This window comes from Leptinotarsa decemlineata, unplaced genomic scaffold, assembly GCF_025532065.1.
Source record: "Leptinotarsa decemlineata unplaced genomic scaffold, Ldec_3_MD MMD2_tig00001064_RagTag_RagTag, whole genome shotgun sequence".
NCBI lineage: Eukaryota > Metazoa > Arthropoda > Insecta > Coleoptera > Chrysomelidae > Leptinotarsa > Leptinotarsa decemlineata.
Window position 1 is genome coordinate 14,313,064 of NW_027412558.1, and position 14,444 is coordinate 14,327,507.

Here is a 14,444-nt window from a genome sequence, read left to right on the forward strand (position 1 = left end):
CTATTTGAAACGTTAGCCCGTTTCTATTGGCTGAAACAACCCATCAGACATTTTCTGGTCAATTTGAGAACTCGCCCTAATATATTCCTGTCATATGTCAGAATTCACAGTCTTCAGTGTTATTCAACTATCAATGTCAAGTAGATGTCAATGTCAAATTGAATTTTTGTTGCTTGTTGCTGAAAACGTCAATACAAATATTGCAAATAAAAGTTCAACTTTTTCATATGCTTGATCAAAATTTCATTTACCAAAATGGGTGATGAAGAAGCCCCAATTTTATATGTACTTGTGGTAGGTTTTCATCACAAGAAAGGATGTCAGGTAAGATAAATGCCTCTCTATCACTGATTCATTGTTTGATTGATATAATAATATACAATCCACCCACATTTTCCGGTGTAGGTGGAATATTCGTTTCCTGAGCTTGTCCCGGGGCACCCAAATGAATGTCCACCTGGATGGAAATATTTGCCAACATTAGCACTTCCTGATGGATCTCACAATTTCAATGAAGACACGGTATTCTTTCATCTACCAAGTTTAACTAAACCCATTGAAACTGTATATGGGATCTCCTGTTTTCGACAAATACCTGTAGAGGTAAATACTAAAGTTGCTCATGTCTGGAGATAACTGTGTCGAAGCTTGTTGGCCGTATTCTGCAGTTTTTTTACAACTCACGCGTTTCGTCTACAACCATGGTATACGGAAGATGGTAAGGCAGTAAACACAGTTTTCTGTTTGTCCTTTTAGCATATATTACATTGTTCAGAGTACTGATTTCTGGTTTCATTCAATGGTCTGTGACATGACTTGATTCCTATTGAGTTAATTGATCTGAATCGTGTACAGTTCAGTACAGGTAGCCATAATTCATATGTTAATTTTCTACACTCTCAGATTACATAGGGAGGTAGAAATTCAGAAACACAGAAACGATTAACTGAAAGGTAGAGGGAATAAAAATAAGTCAAATTTGCCTATATGCACTAAACTCTACCTGAATTAGGCCATTTAACCCAAGATGCAGAAACGAAGCTGCACCACCGCCCATGGCCAACAACCCAAATCCCAAACAACGTAGTATGTGTTGTAAGGATGACTAAAATACTAGGTCTTTTGTCTTATCACCTTTCATAATGTCTAGAGTAGGCAATCAGGCTTAAAAATCTGCAGCCTTTGGTCAACATAGCTTTTGACATGATATACTTGGTTTGTGTAGGATTCCAAATAATTTTGTTTTTATTTTAGAAAATAAAGAATAAAACTTCAGATATTACAAGAGGTACTGTACAAAAGTCAGTGTGTGTTTTGAGTAGGATACCATTGTTTGGGCAAATACAGGTTAAAATGTGTCTTATAACTCATGCATATTTTGATGAAGGGGATTTCAGCAAAGTTTCGATATTAGAGGAAACTTATCATCATCTGAATTCTGTTATGCTTCAAAGTGATACTTTACAACAAACATTTGTGGGTAGGTATAGAATTTCATTTATATAGCATTCCAGCAAGAGTATTGCCGGAACTGAAAATACCTGTTAAATATGTTTAAAACAAATCTGTTTAAATCTTTTCCACTTCTCCATTATATACAAATAGGTAAACTTTTGAAAGAAATAAAAAAAATCTGTTCGAAATCAATAAAATTCTTAAATTCATCACAAATATGTGTTGATCATGCACAGAAGTTTCATAATGAGTAGCCAATAATTCAATACATTCCAACTTATAAAACAGACATCAATAAAAGTGTTCATTTATTCAAAACATTTTTCAAATTTGACGATTCTTTACTTTTTCAAGTCATGGCTGTACTTACTTTTATGTATCAACTGAGAATGGAATATCTTTCTAGCAAGCTGGGAAAAAAATTCATCCGAAACATCTACTTTCAAATTTATGAATTACATTGAAATTACTTTGTCTCGTTTAGTTTCTACTCCAAACATTCACAATGGAGTTAAAATGTATATCATACTTAGGCATTCTTGGATACATAGGGTAATATGAACGTGTATTCATATAAAATTTCACCTAATAGGGAATTATCAATTTCCAAATGTACTTTGATGATTCCGGTGAAATTATTAATAATCAACCCTCAACTCTACATCATCTTTTTTTTTGATAACTTAGAAAGTGTTTTTACCTGAAACTTTTAAGTACTTACAATTGAAAGTTTTTCTTGTGAATGAAATTTGATGTCATTACTCTTCCATATATTATGTTGTGTATCAGTTCTGTGAACAATATTTCAATTCCAGTATGTATGAGAAAAAGTTATTTTCATGTAATTCAATGTTCATAAAAAAGTATTTTGGTTTTCTACTTCTCCATGATACAAAAAAATGTGTTAAACTTCTAAAGAAACAAAGAAAATAATTAACTTCAATAAAATCTCTTAACTGAGATATATAGATCATGTACAGAAACAGTACACTTACATTGAACCCTGTTGACTTTGTCACTGGAAAAGACAAATCTGCTTGTGTCACAATGAGAGTTTTGTTGGAACTGTAAAAGAAATATTTTTAGGAAAAGTCAAGATTTGGGAAGTTACCTCCTTTATTCTGATGTATTCAAGTTTTTCTTCTTTTCTGCGGAAGTTTCTCAATTTCTTTGTAGTAATAATAATACTTCATTTATTGCACTAAGATACATTGAAGGGAAAATTTACAAACAAGTTAAATATAATGAGTAGGAAGCCAAAATGTTCTTTCCAAAAACTAATATCTGTAAAAAATATTCCCTTTTCATTTGAATTTATTTTACAATTACAAGAAAATATAATTCTTTTATATTGTGAAATCATAATTTTAACCATTTATAAATGGTAATTAGCACATGCTTCATATACTTCATATTTTGCCAAAACTAACATTCCTTCTAATCTTATAGTTGTGACGTTTGTTTGAAGGTGATTGACAATGTTTCGTGATGAATTTCACTAGTTCGGACTTCCATTGTCTACTATATAAAATGATTTGAAATCCCTGAAACAAGTAAAAAAGAATAATTAAGAAAGAATAGTTGAAAATAACAATATAACAATAACAAACAGATTTAAAACAGTTCGGACTTCCATTGTCTACTATATAAAATGATTTGAAATCCCTGAAACAAGTAAAAAAGAATAATTAAGAAAGAATAGTTGAAAATAACAATTATATTAAGCAACAATAAACCTGAAATGAAATGATAGTGAAATAACCTACAAGTAAAAATATAATAATTGAATAAATAAAAATTAAAGGAATGAAAAAAGAAAATAATAAAAAAGTGTAGAGATTCCAAGTCACGTTAGTTCACGACGTTTCGATTGTTGGTATCTACAATCGTCTTCGGGTGATGACTGGACTGATTCCTCCGAGAGATGACTATTTTATAGGTCGTTGAAATACTTTCACTTTCTCTACTTTCCATTTTCCGCTTCACTGATTCCGTGAGAGATGACCGTTTTGGCGGGAGTTGGTCATTTTTCGTTTGATGATGGGTTTCCATATGTTTCGTATATCTACGCTGGCCTGGCTGAATACGTTGTTGGACAACATGTATGCGGCTTCCTTAAATTTTCTCCTGAACCAATGTTCCTCTCTGTGCAAGATCTCAGCTTGGGACCACTCGATGTTGTGTTGATGGGTCCAAACATGGTCTGCTATTCCTGATTTGCTGGTTTCTCCTCGCTGTGTGTGCTTCTTGTGCTCGGCAATGCGAACATTCAATGGCCTCTTAGTTTCACCAATATAGGATTTTCCGCACTCACAGGGTATCCGGTAAATGCAATTCTTGGAATCGCAGTCCGCGTTTGGGGGCCTGGTTTTCGTGAGGCTGCTACGGATAGTGTTACCGGATCTGAAACAGGTTCTAATGTTGTACTTGGAACCAATTCTTCTTATCCTCTCCGATAATCCTCTGATGTAGGGAAGTGCAAGCACTGGTTGTGACGGCTTCTCTTCCTTGCGAGGCTCCTGCTGTCTTTTAGCCAAAGTCTTTTCTACCATCGCTTTGGAGTATCCATTCCGCTGAAGATCATTTTTGATGATGTCTAGTTCCTTCTCGAGACCTTCCTTTGTATTACAGAGCCCAAAAGCACGGTCTAATAGAGTCTTGATGATTCCTCTTTTTGTCGATTGATGGTGGTTGGATTCGTGGTTCAGATACTGTCCCGTATGAGTGGGTTTTCGGTATACAGATGTTTCCCACTTAGTGTCGGTCCTCTTCACCAAAACGTCTAAGAATGGCAATTCATTGTGGATTTCCTTCTCCATTGTGAAAGTGATGGAAGGTCTCACGCTGTTGATGTGTTTCAGAAAGGCGTCTAGTTCAGTATTCCCATGGTTCCATATTATGAAGGTGTCGTCAACATATCTCAACCAGACTCGAGGTTTCTTGTGGGCTTCTTCAATGGCCAGAGTTTCAAACCACTCCATATATATGTTGGCTATGACTGGTGAAAGTGGCGATCCCATTGGCAGTCCCTCATCTTGTGTAAAGAATTCGTCCTTCAGTTGGAAATAACAGTTTCGTACACAGTATCCTAGTAATTCCATAATTACTTCTATAGGTAGATTCGTTCTCTCATTCAGGTTCCCGTCTTCGGATAGCTTTCTCTGTATGATTTGGAGTGCTTCTTCGACCGGAACATTGGTGTAAAGGCTTTCCACGTCGAAACTGATTAGTTGATCTTCCTGTGTGACTTCAATTGACCCTAGTAGTTCGACAAAATGTCTTGAATTCTTCACAAAAATAGACACCAAGTCTATTTTATATAGTAGACAATGGAAGTCCGAACTAGTGAAATTCATATAGTTGTGACGTTGTTCTTGACGGGGTTCAATATACTTTTACTTGTGCATTTCTTTGTAAGTTTTTACTTATTTCGGACTGAAAATAAAGATTTTCGTTGGATATTGACATTTTTAATAATATTTTCTATGTTTAAGGATTGTCTGCACGAGATTTTATTTTACACTGGAAGCACAAGGCAATATTGTTATTCAAATTGCTACTTTTGGAAAAACGAGTTATTTTTTACCAGTCCCCAGTACATCCTCTCTGTTCCACCATACTCACCTTGATTTCTTTATTTCCTGAAATGATTGAAAAAGGATTGAGTCAAGCTGCTTGTATCAGGTATGTTCACACAGGTATTTCTTTTAGTTAAAAATGTTGACATAATGTTGTGAATGATAATTAATCATGTTAAAATAATATTTAGATAAAAATTAAAATGACTTTCAAAATCTTTCTTGTTCACAAAATTTTACAAGGAATGAAAACATCTTTACTATAAATATGATTCATATACTGGAATTACTATTTTTTATCTTTTTATGTGTTTTATTCCTCTTTCAATTGCTACTTTTTATTCTGTCTCGTTGGAAATGGATTAGTGGAAGAACTCGAAATCAACATTTAAAAAAAAATTGTTATTTATTTCAAAAGACAAGAGAACATACAATTCATTTTACAGATTATGTACATATGCTTACAGAATTTAAAATCTCATAGATTGTTAACTAATCATTTGAAAAAGAATGAGGATGATCTCAACAATTCTAAGATAGAATGTTTATGAAAGAATATATGGTCACAACACTATTTATACTTTGAATCCATCTTATTATAAAATATAATGTGAGTAAACAATGATTTTCAAAGTTATGACCAATGAATATGACAATGGACTAGGCTGATATTGTTCGCAAGATTAATTATGGAAATTGTGATGCCACATACATGAAACAAACAAAAAACCATCTAAGAGCCTGTTTGTACAGAAACAAAAATTGTGTTCTGATGCTTCTGCTTTAGTTAAACATTTGCTTGAAAATGCTCATGATTTTGAAAATAGTAAGGTTGTAGCTTCTGAATCTGGATATCAGGAAAGGATAATGCTGGAAATGCTTCGCATAAAAAAAATATTTCTGAAAGTAATCAAATTAACATTATTGGTTTATATCATATTTACAACCTGAGAAAGTTAATCTTCTTACATTTCTGTTTTGTAATTTTATTATATCTTAGAGCCTGGAGATAGCAAAAAGGGTATGTCATATAATTAAAAATGAACATATATTTCTACAGGGTGTTTCAAATTCTATCCTCACCATTGGGATCTCAGAAACTATGAGAGATACGTGTTTCAATCACCAAGTCATCATCTCCAAGAGGAAGATTGTCCTTATTTATACCATAGATACCTTTGCTAGGTACCTGCGTCTTCATTGTCTTAAAATGTATATCACAATAATGCTTTATCTACTAGTCAAGTAAATCTGATAACTAAAATTAATATTTCAACAAGCTTTTTTAGACAATTAAGACGCAGGTACCTAGCAGATGTAAAAAATAAAGGTTTGGTTTTGGAATAGAACCCCAGTAATATTCATAAAATGATTGTTCAACATATTTTTTTTCTGAAGCCTTTTTAAATATGTGATGAAATTGGCCTGTGCTCGATGGAAATTTCTTATAACGTAATTAGGTAGCATACTACTGTTAGTATTGAACAAGATTGAAGGAGCTATTGTGAAGTGAAACAAGTGTTTGGTTTTGTAAACTGTTTGGTGAAAGTCTCACAATAAAGTGTTACCCAAACTCACCTTTTTAAATTTACTTATTGTTATTTATAGAGTTGATTCACATAAAATTTAACAAAATCTGGTCCTATATTGGGTTCTTACTTTCAGGTTGTCCAGACCCATGTCTCCTATGCCAGAATATTCAGACGAAGATATGAGCCCTATTAGAACCAAAAGTTCCTTCAATGGATATTCAACTTCCAGTGGCATAGATAATACAAATCTTGATAAACTCGAGTTGCCTGACGAAGTTACCAAAGATTCCAGTATTGAAAATGATATACAAGTTAGCGAAAAGGTAGAAAATATAGAAGTTGAGGAAATTCCTGAGAAACAAGAGAACGGATTGTCTAAATCAGAAGAAAACTCTGCCGAGGTTGGTCTTGAACTGACAGAATCTATAAAAGTTGTGAGTGAAAATCAGTCATTAATGGCTTTATTAGCCTCTACAGTTTTTGATGACAAGTTTCAAGAATAAAATTGTAAAATCTTATTAATTTTTTATTTTTAGAGTAATAAGGATCCAACTTTGGAAAATGGTGAAAAAAACAATAGCCTTAAGAGGGATTTGAGTTCTGATACTATGTCCGATGTTGTCCAGAATAATATGACTTACCTCACCCAATTGAGCACTGAAACATGTGGGTTTCCCCTGGCAATTTTTACTCAAGGTTTGATTTAATCTTCTTGCCATTTCTTTTTCTACATAAGACGCCATTTGATTATTCATTTATTTTAGGTTCCTTATGCTTGCCTTACTTATCATTGCCATACTTAGATTTATTATCAGACGTAAATGTTAGGAGTTATGTGGTTGGAGCAACTAATATTCTCTTTAAACAGAAAAGGCAACTTTATGATATATTAGTTGATATTGAAAGTGGCAGAATTGAGTGTCAAGATTTGAATTTGAGGAAGTATTTACATTTAAGTACAGAAGATCTCAGGTAACTAATAAAACTAACATATTGTGTGGTTAGGACTCCAATTTCCCCCTCAATTAACCTTTATAATATTCTCAAAATTTTGATATGGTTTGATGAGCCTGCTCAAGACATACTAAGCAGGTGGTGGAGACATGCTATATTTCATGTTTATTGCAAAATAAAATTTTTAAAATCGTCAAATTCCATCCATACAAAATAAAAATTGTTCCGGAGTTATAAGAGATGGTCCTGACAGACAACTTGAATTTTGTAAGATTATGTAATGCTTAACAATAAACGACAGATACATTGTATTGAAGAAACAATAATGATGGAATAAGACACAGTTTGTTTGAAGGTGATTGATAATATTCATGTTGCATTTCATTAGTTCGGACTTCCATTGTCTAATAGGATATAAAAAATGATTTGAAACCCCTGAAAGAATCAATAAAATTAAAATGAATAGCCGAAAATAATTATATTAAGCGACAAAAAAAAATGAAATGAAATTGCAATAAAATACAAGCAACAATTGAAAATTGAACAAGGGATTTTCAAATAATTTTATGTAGTATTAGACAACAGAAGTCCGAACTAATGAAATTCAATACACTGTTTATTTTTGTAGTGAAATATAGTAATTTAATATCTCTCAAACGACATAGAAAAACTATTTGAAACTGGGCAGATAGGTATAACTTGTGCTTTAAAAAATCACATTAAAAAATTGGGTTCTGATTTAAAAAAAACATTGTTACCACGTCATATCTCAAATTTGGAGAGTACCAAGTAGATATTTTTTTCCTAGAAAAGTGTGTGACTCAAAATACTAATTGATGTGTTTGAGCATTTTTCCAAATAGGGGAAACCCGGGCAACGTGAATACCTTAAGCTTTTCTTGATTATTGTCGTTTAGTTATAACTGGGGAAATTGAAATGAGTATTTATATTAACCTCTGGTAGAAGTCCATTGTATCTCAAAATGGAGTGCAGTAGATTTGCGGAGACGACTTTAAATTTTATTTCTCGCAAATATTTATATTAAGTCTTCATTTAATGAACTCACTTAATGTAATAATAATTGTTCTTGATATCAATTAAACTATTAGATATAATGCCAGTTTTCAACAATGGCGTGAATATCTACTTTGCTCAGCACCCCGGGTAAAGTGGATTCAGTACTAGGGCAAAGTGAACAACATTATTTGTCATGGAACTAAACATTGAAAATAAAATAACCATCAAAAATTAAAGGAACATATAAACAAACCTTTTTTTTTCTACAATACTAATTTTTGTAGTTATTACAAACAAAGAAATTGAACTCATGAATAAATAAACATTGAAAATTGAAGGAACATATTGAAGAAACATTTTCTGCTACAATATTTATCATTTCAGTTATCACAAACAAAGAAAGTTAGACTTAAAATAAATAAATATCGAAAATTAATAGAACATATTGAAAAAACATGTTTCTGCTACAATACTAATCATTGCAGTTATCACAAACAAAATCATCACTTCGCGGTTACTTCGCGGCGATTAAATCCTTTTGCCCTTTCCACAGACGTCCATTATGGTGTTCTTAAAGTCAAGTTTGTATGACGTGCTTTGTTATGTTTATTTTACCTCTCAGGATACTGTAAATGGTTGCGTTTTGCATACTCAAATACTAGACTCATAAATTCATCCCGCGTAGAGCCAAAAAACACTGCGTCCATATCTTGTAGATAGGTCACCATTTCATTTTCTTGAACGACCTAACTGTGGAGAAGCAATTCCACTTTTGACATGTTGATATAGTGTGGCATAAGCTAGCCCATATTTTTTTGCTGTCCCTTTAATCGATCCTCCCGCTAAAGACAAATTTATTGCGGCCTGCATGTTTTCTTTACTCCAGGATCCTTGTGTTGTCTGTTTTTAAATTTATACGCCATCTGCAATAGAAAAAAACGCTATAAAGTACATAATTCCATAAAACTCTATAACTTGTCGTGACCGGTCAAAGTGAATACGGATAACCTCTAAAATACATTTTTGAGGTTATCCCAAATTACTAAAAAAGTAGACAATCTAAACTCGTCTACGGATAATTGAAAGCTACATAATTATTCATTAAATCCTGCTCATAACAAAGAACATGTCGCAAATAGTATTATAGTTATATAAATGAAACACTTACCTCTGTAAATTAATATTTTTTTTCCAAAACACACTCTGTCCGGTCACTGGCGCAGCGCGATGTGAACTCGTCCCGACGTGTTTGCCGCGCACGGAGTGGCAACTAGCGACCGTTGCTATGACAATACGGCGGCCGGTCAACGAACTATTTGGGAGTTATAGGCAATATTCGCTTTGTCCGGGGTATCTTCTTTACCCGGGTTTCCCCTAACTTGTTTTATTTGCTAAATGCATTGCAAGTCGTATTGTAAATGGCATCTTTCAGTTATGTTTTGAGTATTTTTAATGTAGAGTATGTTGTGGAGTAAATTATAAACTCGCATCGTTTTTCTTAAACTAAAGGTCAATTTGGAGTTTATTAGAAAACAAATATGGTTTCATTTCAGGTTTGCCGATTACATAGTGAAACATGTTTCAGAGGAACGTCATGACATATTCCTAGATGGGGTGGGTTGGGAAGGAGGAGACGAGTGGATCAGGACACAGTTCCGTGTATATTTGTTATGTCTTCTGAGAACTTCTATGCTGCAAGGTGTGCATCTCATTTACCTTTTTCATTCGTTTTATTTTATATTGGAATCCATTGATATTTTTTCAGATGGGTCAAGAGAAATAGATCATTTCAATTGTAGTTTTGTGAGTACTTGGAGAGACAGTCACAATTACAAAATGTGGTTAAGTGGTATTAATCCAGGAATTCTGGAGGTTCACCCTGGTCATCCTTTTGCAGGACAGCTGTCTGTTTCAGATATGAAGTTACGCTTGGCACAGTGAGTTAGTTTTCAAATATGTTCTCAATTACTGATAAAGTATCAGTACTGAAATTATATGAATTTGATATAGTGACAACTTTCTTGCTAGTAAAAAAATCGAATTATTTTTTCCAGTACAATCCAGAATACTGAAAGTGGCAGGAAAATAAATCAAGCCATGGCATCTACGGGAAAAGCTGTGGCAACCACTAGTAAAGCAGTTGGTGAGTGAAACAGAATAGATGGTTTTTTTGGTTTTGCAGTCTATAATTTGTTACTTCACAAACTTTTGAAAGAGCATAAACTAATTAATTGCTAGAATCTTGACTGGATTAGGGTTATCCACACAGGATTTTATAGATTTCTATAGGACTGTGAATTTGAGAGAGCTTGGATAATGAATAAATTAACAAAAATTTCTGCTCTACAATTGAAGTTTCTGGTAAGACTAGGAAAGTACATAATATTTGAAAAAAAATTGCTTCATAGGATTTAGATAGTTAGAATAATTTTCCAATCCTTTTGACACAAAAAAAAACAAATTGAAGCCATTCAAACCAAAAATTCTTCATAATCTAGAAATCACGAAATGATAGATGCATTGGCTTGAAAGAAGGTTTGGTGGAGGCCACAAAAATTAAAAATGTATTTCAATTTCATAACTTCTCCGTTCATTTCATACAGTTATTGAGAATGAGCGATTGATTTTTCCTAGTTCATAAATAAAATTATTTCAATTACATTGTGGTGGATATTATTCCGAATCAGCCATTTAGTCAGGGTTTTACTTATTTTCCATTAAATAGTGTTTTTTTAAAACTTCCTTCACCAATAATGAACTAATTTTACTATGTGAATCCAGTGTTGTGATCACATTTTATTTATTTCATTTATTTATTTATTTATTCAGACGGGAAATAACACAGCTGCAAATGACATAAAACTAAAGTATTTAATTACAATTTGTGTTCTATCAAGCAGATAGCTTTCCGTCCAACTGGCACTGAAAATGAAGCCTCATTCATGAAATTGGGTTTCCTAATAGACTTTTTGAATCTCTACCTAATGAAAAAAATTTGTTCCTATTGGTTGAAATATATATAGTGCTTTCACACTATATTAAACTTACAAAAAGATATTCTCTAATCTTCATATATTAGCAGAGAAATAAAAAAATTAAATAGGTATTTGTAGGTGAATGTAGCTGCTCTCAGCCAAATTTGCAATCATTTTTAACTCAGTGAGTAACTATTTAGAATGATTTTTATCTGAATTTACATCCAATCGTCAAAAATGTTTACAACCACCTTTAAATGAAATTTTTGCATATAGGTGGCGCCTTGAACCAAGCTAAAGGAGCATTCTCAAACTGGTGGAGTAATTTCATGGTTGGTCCAGAGCAAGGTCAAAAAATACCTGACTCCCAGGCAGAAGAAATTTGCAGTAATGATTCGACTGATAGTTTAGTGAACATTCCAAAAAGTATTAGTAAGGATAAACCCAATGGAAAAATTGAGAATGCATTAGTTTTAAATGAAGAAATATGCAAGGTGAATGGTGAGTTGCATATGGACAATGATCACCAACCAGGAACGGTACATACTGTCTAGTTCTTGGACAAAAATCTTGATAATCAAGATTGTAGCAATTTTTTTGGTGATACACAGATGAACAAATGCTAGTAGTCAGACAATATGAATGTTATAATTCAATATGAGTATATAACACGAATGTAATTGTGTTACGATGAAGTTGGTGATGAATATTATTTGATAAGAAAAATAGAATATACCAACTTGTGGGTATTTGTTATCACTACTCATTCTTGTCTTTTTTGTTTTATTTTGACATTCTATTTAATTTTATATTTTTATTATATATTTGTAATTTTTTTAAACTTTCAGATCAAATTTTATTTTTATATTGCTCAGTTATATTAAGGCCAAATAATATTTAAAACAGAAATGATATGGAAAAACCCAATGAAGTAAAAATATGTATACAAATTGACGCATATGTATCTAGTGCACTCACAATCAACGGGTAAATGTTGATACACATTTGTTATCGATATAATTTGTTTTTTAGTGGTCAATAACTTGAACATAACTTTTCCAAAACGTTGGTAGACTTCTATAGTAGTACATCTTGTAATAGATCCAAATACATTCAGGCAACTTGATTTGGTGTTTGATATGTTGTAAAAAAATTTGAATTTGAATAAAAGAAACGTAAATTAATGCATTTTTCAATATGGTAGTAGGAATAAATTTTATTGAAATCTTCGAGTTGAAAATCCGAGCTTTTGGAATAGTTTGGAGGGCTGGGATGATGCTTTCGTTGAAACATTTTTAAAGCACAAGTTAATTTTTACCTCTTAAGTTAATATTATTCTTTAAATTAAGTGGTGTTTTCTGGTTTATTCAATTATATTGAATATTCTGAGGAATATGTTTCCATTCATTTCAAAAATATACTTAAATTTATTTCAATTCATTATTTCAAACTTATTTAGTTCATTTTCAATACAAAGGTTACATCCAGCACAGTTTAACAAGGTTTAATCGTGTGTTACATTTTTGTAACTATAGGAGATTTCAGAGATCGATAAATTATTATTGAGGGCGACTTACATTGAAAATTAAATACATCATGAAGTAGTCAGTTTATTATTTGTTGGCATTAATAATGTCACTGTTTTTTCAAATGACTTGGTTTTCAAGTTGCAGAACATTATATGTGATAGAACCTAGATTTACGTTTAATGAAAAAACCTGATGTTTTTAAAGACTCTACCAGTTTCTGTAACAACTTCTATATAGTTATTCATTCCTTTCAATACATATTGAGCAGTACTTACCTATTATATTTATACTATAGTCTATTGTAGTTACCCTAGCTACTTGTTGTACTTTTATAATAATTCTTGATACCTGTGCAATTTTTCAAAAATATATTTGGGTCGCAGAAATCTAAAGTTACCAAACAATTGCTAAACATTAAATTATTAGCTCTTTGCGTGATTTATGCGACTCATTTATATTAGTATTCTGCCGACCAACTAATTTTTTTAATTTCCAGTTCATTAAATTATTAATGTTTTGTTATTTGTTAATTATAGATTATAAACTGTCAAAAGGCTGCTGTTTTTTTTGTTAGAAACAAACCTTAAAAAATTAATAAAATAGTATACTCAAGACACCTTAACAATACCTTTTTTTATTCAAGTGGTCGGTAGATTTTCGAGTGATATGTATGAATTTCGTTCAAATAAATGTTTTTGTTTCACAAAGTATATCTTTTACTGAAATATATCCATTTTACGAAAACAATATTCCCAGTATTCAATATAAATTCCTTGTATTATAACAGAATGACTTCCATTGTGTCTAATATTATGTAAAGTGATTTGAAATCCCTTAAAAAAACCAATACAAATGAAAAATTAAAAAGAATACCCGAAAACAATTATATTAAGCAAAAAACCCTGAAATGAAATCACAGTGAAATAAAATACAAGTAAAAAATAGACCAATTAAAATTAAAAAAAGAGTATCCAAGCCAAGTTACTTTACGACGTTTTGGTTGTTAGTATCCACAATCGTTTTCACCCGAAGACGATTGTGGATACTTCATAATGGAACATCATCATTATCAATCATCTTCAAACAGAATGACTGATTCTTCAAAAGAGTTGCTTCACACTTTTTCATACATATGAGGGAGGTCATTGTCTTCAGTATATTATGTGGTGGAATCGATCTATACTTGATGAAAATCCATAACGTATTCAAAAGACACTTCAATGTGAGATTTTCATTAAACATTTTAGCAAAAAGAAACACTTGTTTCGCTATACAATAGTTTCAGTTAATATGTTTTTGTAAAACTGTTTAGTGAAATTCCACAATAAAGTGTCTCTTGAATATTTGGCATTATTTACTCTAATTTTTTCAAAATTCAAATCACCACTTGGATATATTCCACTT

General features: G+C 31.9%; 1 protein-coding gene across 2 annotated transcripts; it reads left to right on the forward strand.

Moving 5' to 3' along the window:
* Positions 1 to 135: 135 nt before the first annotated feature.
* Positions 136 to 13,747, forward strand: LOC111504896 (late secretory pathway protein AVL9 homolog). Of its 2 annotated transcripts, none has more exons than XM_023159616.2 (11): positions 136 to 324; positions 406 to 603; positions 1,255 to 1,480; positions 4,950 to 5,139; positions 6,699 to 6,966; positions 7,102 to 7,261; positions 7,330 to 7,537; positions 10,090 to 10,235; positions 10,302 to 10,473; positions 10,591 to 10,679; positions 11,788 to 13,747. In XM_023159616.2, exons 1-11 carry the CDS (start codon positions 256 to 258, stop codon positions 12,063 to 12,065), a joined length of 2,004 nt encoding a protein of 667 aa, XP_023015384.2. In that variant the 5' UTR covers positions 136 to 255; the 3' UTR covers positions 12,066 to 13,747. The 2 variants fall into 2 exon arrangements, with proteins under 2 accessions (XP_023015384.2, XP_023015382.2); XM_023159614.2 differs by having other exon boundaries at positions 137 to 324; positions 6,699 to 6,999.
* Positions 13,748 to 14,444: the final 697 nt, after the last annotated feature.

Coding starts and splice junctions, on each gene's coding strand:
- LOC111504896 (XM_023159614.2), top strand. CDS start 256: ATGGGTGATGAAGAAGCCCCAATTTTATATGTACTTGTGGTAGGTTTT. Junction 7,000..7,101: donor TGACAGAATCTATAAAAGTT/GTGAGTGAAAAT, acceptor TTTTATTTTTAG/AGTAATAAGGATCCAACTTT. Junction 10,474..10,590: donor ATGAAGTTACGCTTGGCACA/GTGAGTTAGTTT, acceptor TATTTTTTCCAG/TACAATCCAGAATACTGAAA.